This window comes from Dysidea avara, chromosome 1, assembly GCF_963678975.1.
Source record: "Dysidea avara chromosome 1, odDysAvar1.4, whole genome shotgun sequence".
NCBI classification, from domain to species: domain Eukaryota; kingdom Metazoa; phylum Porifera; class Demospongiae; order Dictyoceratida; family Dysideidae; genus Dysidea; species Dysidea avara.
Genome location: NC_089272.1, coordinates 59,915,574 through 59,918,073, shown reverse-complemented (window position 1 = coordinate 59,918,073; position 2,500 = coordinate 59,915,574). Strand labels below are relative to the sequence as shown.

At 35.9% G+C, this 2,500-nt stretch overlaps 1 protein-coding gene across 1 annotated transcript in view; it reads left to right on the top strand.

Moving 5' to 3' along the window:
- LOC136238939 (hemicentin-1-like) overlaps positions 1-2,500 on the top strand; it is a 39,429-nt gene that overhangs the window by 14,390 nt on the left and 22,539 nt on the right. Inside the window, exon 15 of the mRNA XM_066029656.1 lies at positions 1,575-1,680. Within this exon, the coding sequence (XP_065885728.1) occupies positions 1,575-1,680 (106 nt within the window). The remainder of the gene's footprint in view (positions 1-1,574; positions 1,681-2,500) is intronic.

Sequence of the window (2,500 nt, the reverse complement as noted above, 5' to 3'; positions counted from 1 at the left end):
GAATGTGGTATAGTTGTAGTAGCATTACTATGTACTACTACCATAGCTGACAGTATGTGTGACGATAGACCTGTAAAAACAGGGTGTGTGGGCATGCACTACACCCCATCAAAAATAGGTCATATCTCAGCACTGTTAAGCAATATCTGCATTCTGTAGCTTGTACTACAAAGCCAATTAAATGTTTAAAAAGTGCTGACAATGGCATGGACGTACATAACATTGTGGCATAAAAACATTTTGTGAGTCGTGAAAGTTTGAAATAGCAGCAAATTTTATGTGCATGCCGACGTGCCCTGTTTTCACAGCCCAGTCTTATGTGTATTTTAGCAGCTACAATGATGTTGCAGTGCAAGCTAGAAAACACAGATCAATTAACATGTGTAACCAGGTTTGAAAACAAGGTCTTCCACACACATTCAATTCTACGAACTTGGATGACTATAACTTATTAACTTGAAATTTTCGCCATCAATTATGCATGTATCACTGACTATAGTATGTTCATGTTGAGCTGAATCCTCGAAAACGTTTAATAACTCATGGATGCAATTACACACGATCTTGAAATTTGGCTCATTTGTAGTACTGCTTGACCCGCTAAAAATATTTCAAAATGGTTTTGTTCAAATGTTTGACATAATATTTACAGCCAATCAAAATGTTCACAATACATTTCCTATGGGGAAGCCACATAAGTACAGTGGCCATTACAGCCCTTTCCCAAACTTGTAATAGAGCCAAACTGTACGTGTCTGTTGTTGACACCTTTGCTGTTACCAATAATCATCTGGTTGGCTGAAATGTTATCTCTGTTGAGAAAAAATTCACTTTTAATTTTTAGCTGTTTTTCAGGATTTAGCTCAACGTGAACATACTATAAAGTCAAGTCAGTACCGTTTTCCAACCTAAGTTAGTGAACATTATTGGATGTGTGTGGAAGACCTGGCCTCTTTGCAAATTTGACCACATGTTTGGAATAGGTACATACATATCCATACATGTCTTTCAGAGTATACATACAGTATATCTTGTTTGGTAACAATAATTGAAGGGGTCAGTGGAAAAAGGGATGTGTACCATTTCAGATTTTCTGTTTTCTAAAAGTAGGCTGTTTTAGCCACATGAATGTTGTTGTCACTAAGTAAACAACAGAATTTAAAAGTCTCAAATTAATTTTAGTACATGTCAATCATGTCCCAAAATTTTGCTTAATGCCTACTTTGTGGTCACCTGAATTTTCAAATGGCACTTGTCCCCTTCTGCCGCTAGCCCCTTCAATTGGATACTCATAGATATAGCTGATATGTACCACTCTGTGTGGGCAGTTAAAAGTTGCTGCCAGTGCCGCAATTTGTATATATGGCACTGTTGCAGACTGCAATGAGTACATTATAAGTTATAATGCACTGACCGCAGTAGTGCAATATACAGATTTGCACTGGCTGCGGTTTTGTGCAGCATTGTACAAATTCCGGCAATCAAGACAGCTATGACACCTCACTTAATAGGAAAGACACCTCACTTACATGCTTGTAATAGCTGTTTTACTTGTGTGTCTGTTCCTTTACTAGTGTCACCTAGTGTTCAAGCTACAGTTGACAGTGTCACTACAGTGGAAGGGGATACAGTGACATTATCATGTACAGCAACTGGAATACCTCAACCCACAATTGAATGGTACAAACTTAGTGTTAATTCATTGTACTATGTTGTATTGTGCACACATCAGTATGTATGTGCATACATTTCAAACGAAGCAAACTTGGCTAAAAGCTGACATTTTTGTCCAGACCGCATTTATTATGCTGCACAATGATATTAACACATGTGCTAAAATTTAGCCAAAAGCCTTGTCATCTAATTGTAATGAACATGAATGGATTAACAAGAATCCCGCTGTCCCATTATAATTTTGAAGTGACTATTGCTCTAATAGAACATACACGTCAAATACACCAACTAAATTCACATTAGTAGCAAAAATACTCTAATTAAACAGTCACCTTCAAGCAATAGTACATTCCATGCACATACACTGTAGATTGGAATGATCATTGATATCAAACCGGTAAGGCCATGACCATCTGTAAAATTTACTCCCTTTAATCTTGGGAAATGTATCTTTGTGTGTTATTTTGATAATGTGATAATGTTAATAAATAATTGCTATAATTGGGAGAGCTATTGATAATACCCTTTAGTGGCGGTCATTACTAAGTTAATATTAGTTGTTCAAGTTGATGCTGTGCTACGTACTTCTAAAAGCCACGTGCTCAGTAAATACTATTCCTTGAATGAATCAACTCTCCATAAATATAAATTAAATTACAGTATGCTATACTTTTGTTTCTTGCTTTGCTTTGTAACAGTACATGCAGTACATTGAAATTAAAGATATTTCATATTTCACAAATTATTTTGTAATTCATCAATTAAACTGCTATGCATTGTTTAACTTGAGCAAACCACTTCAACCCACAAATTGAACAGTTTTATA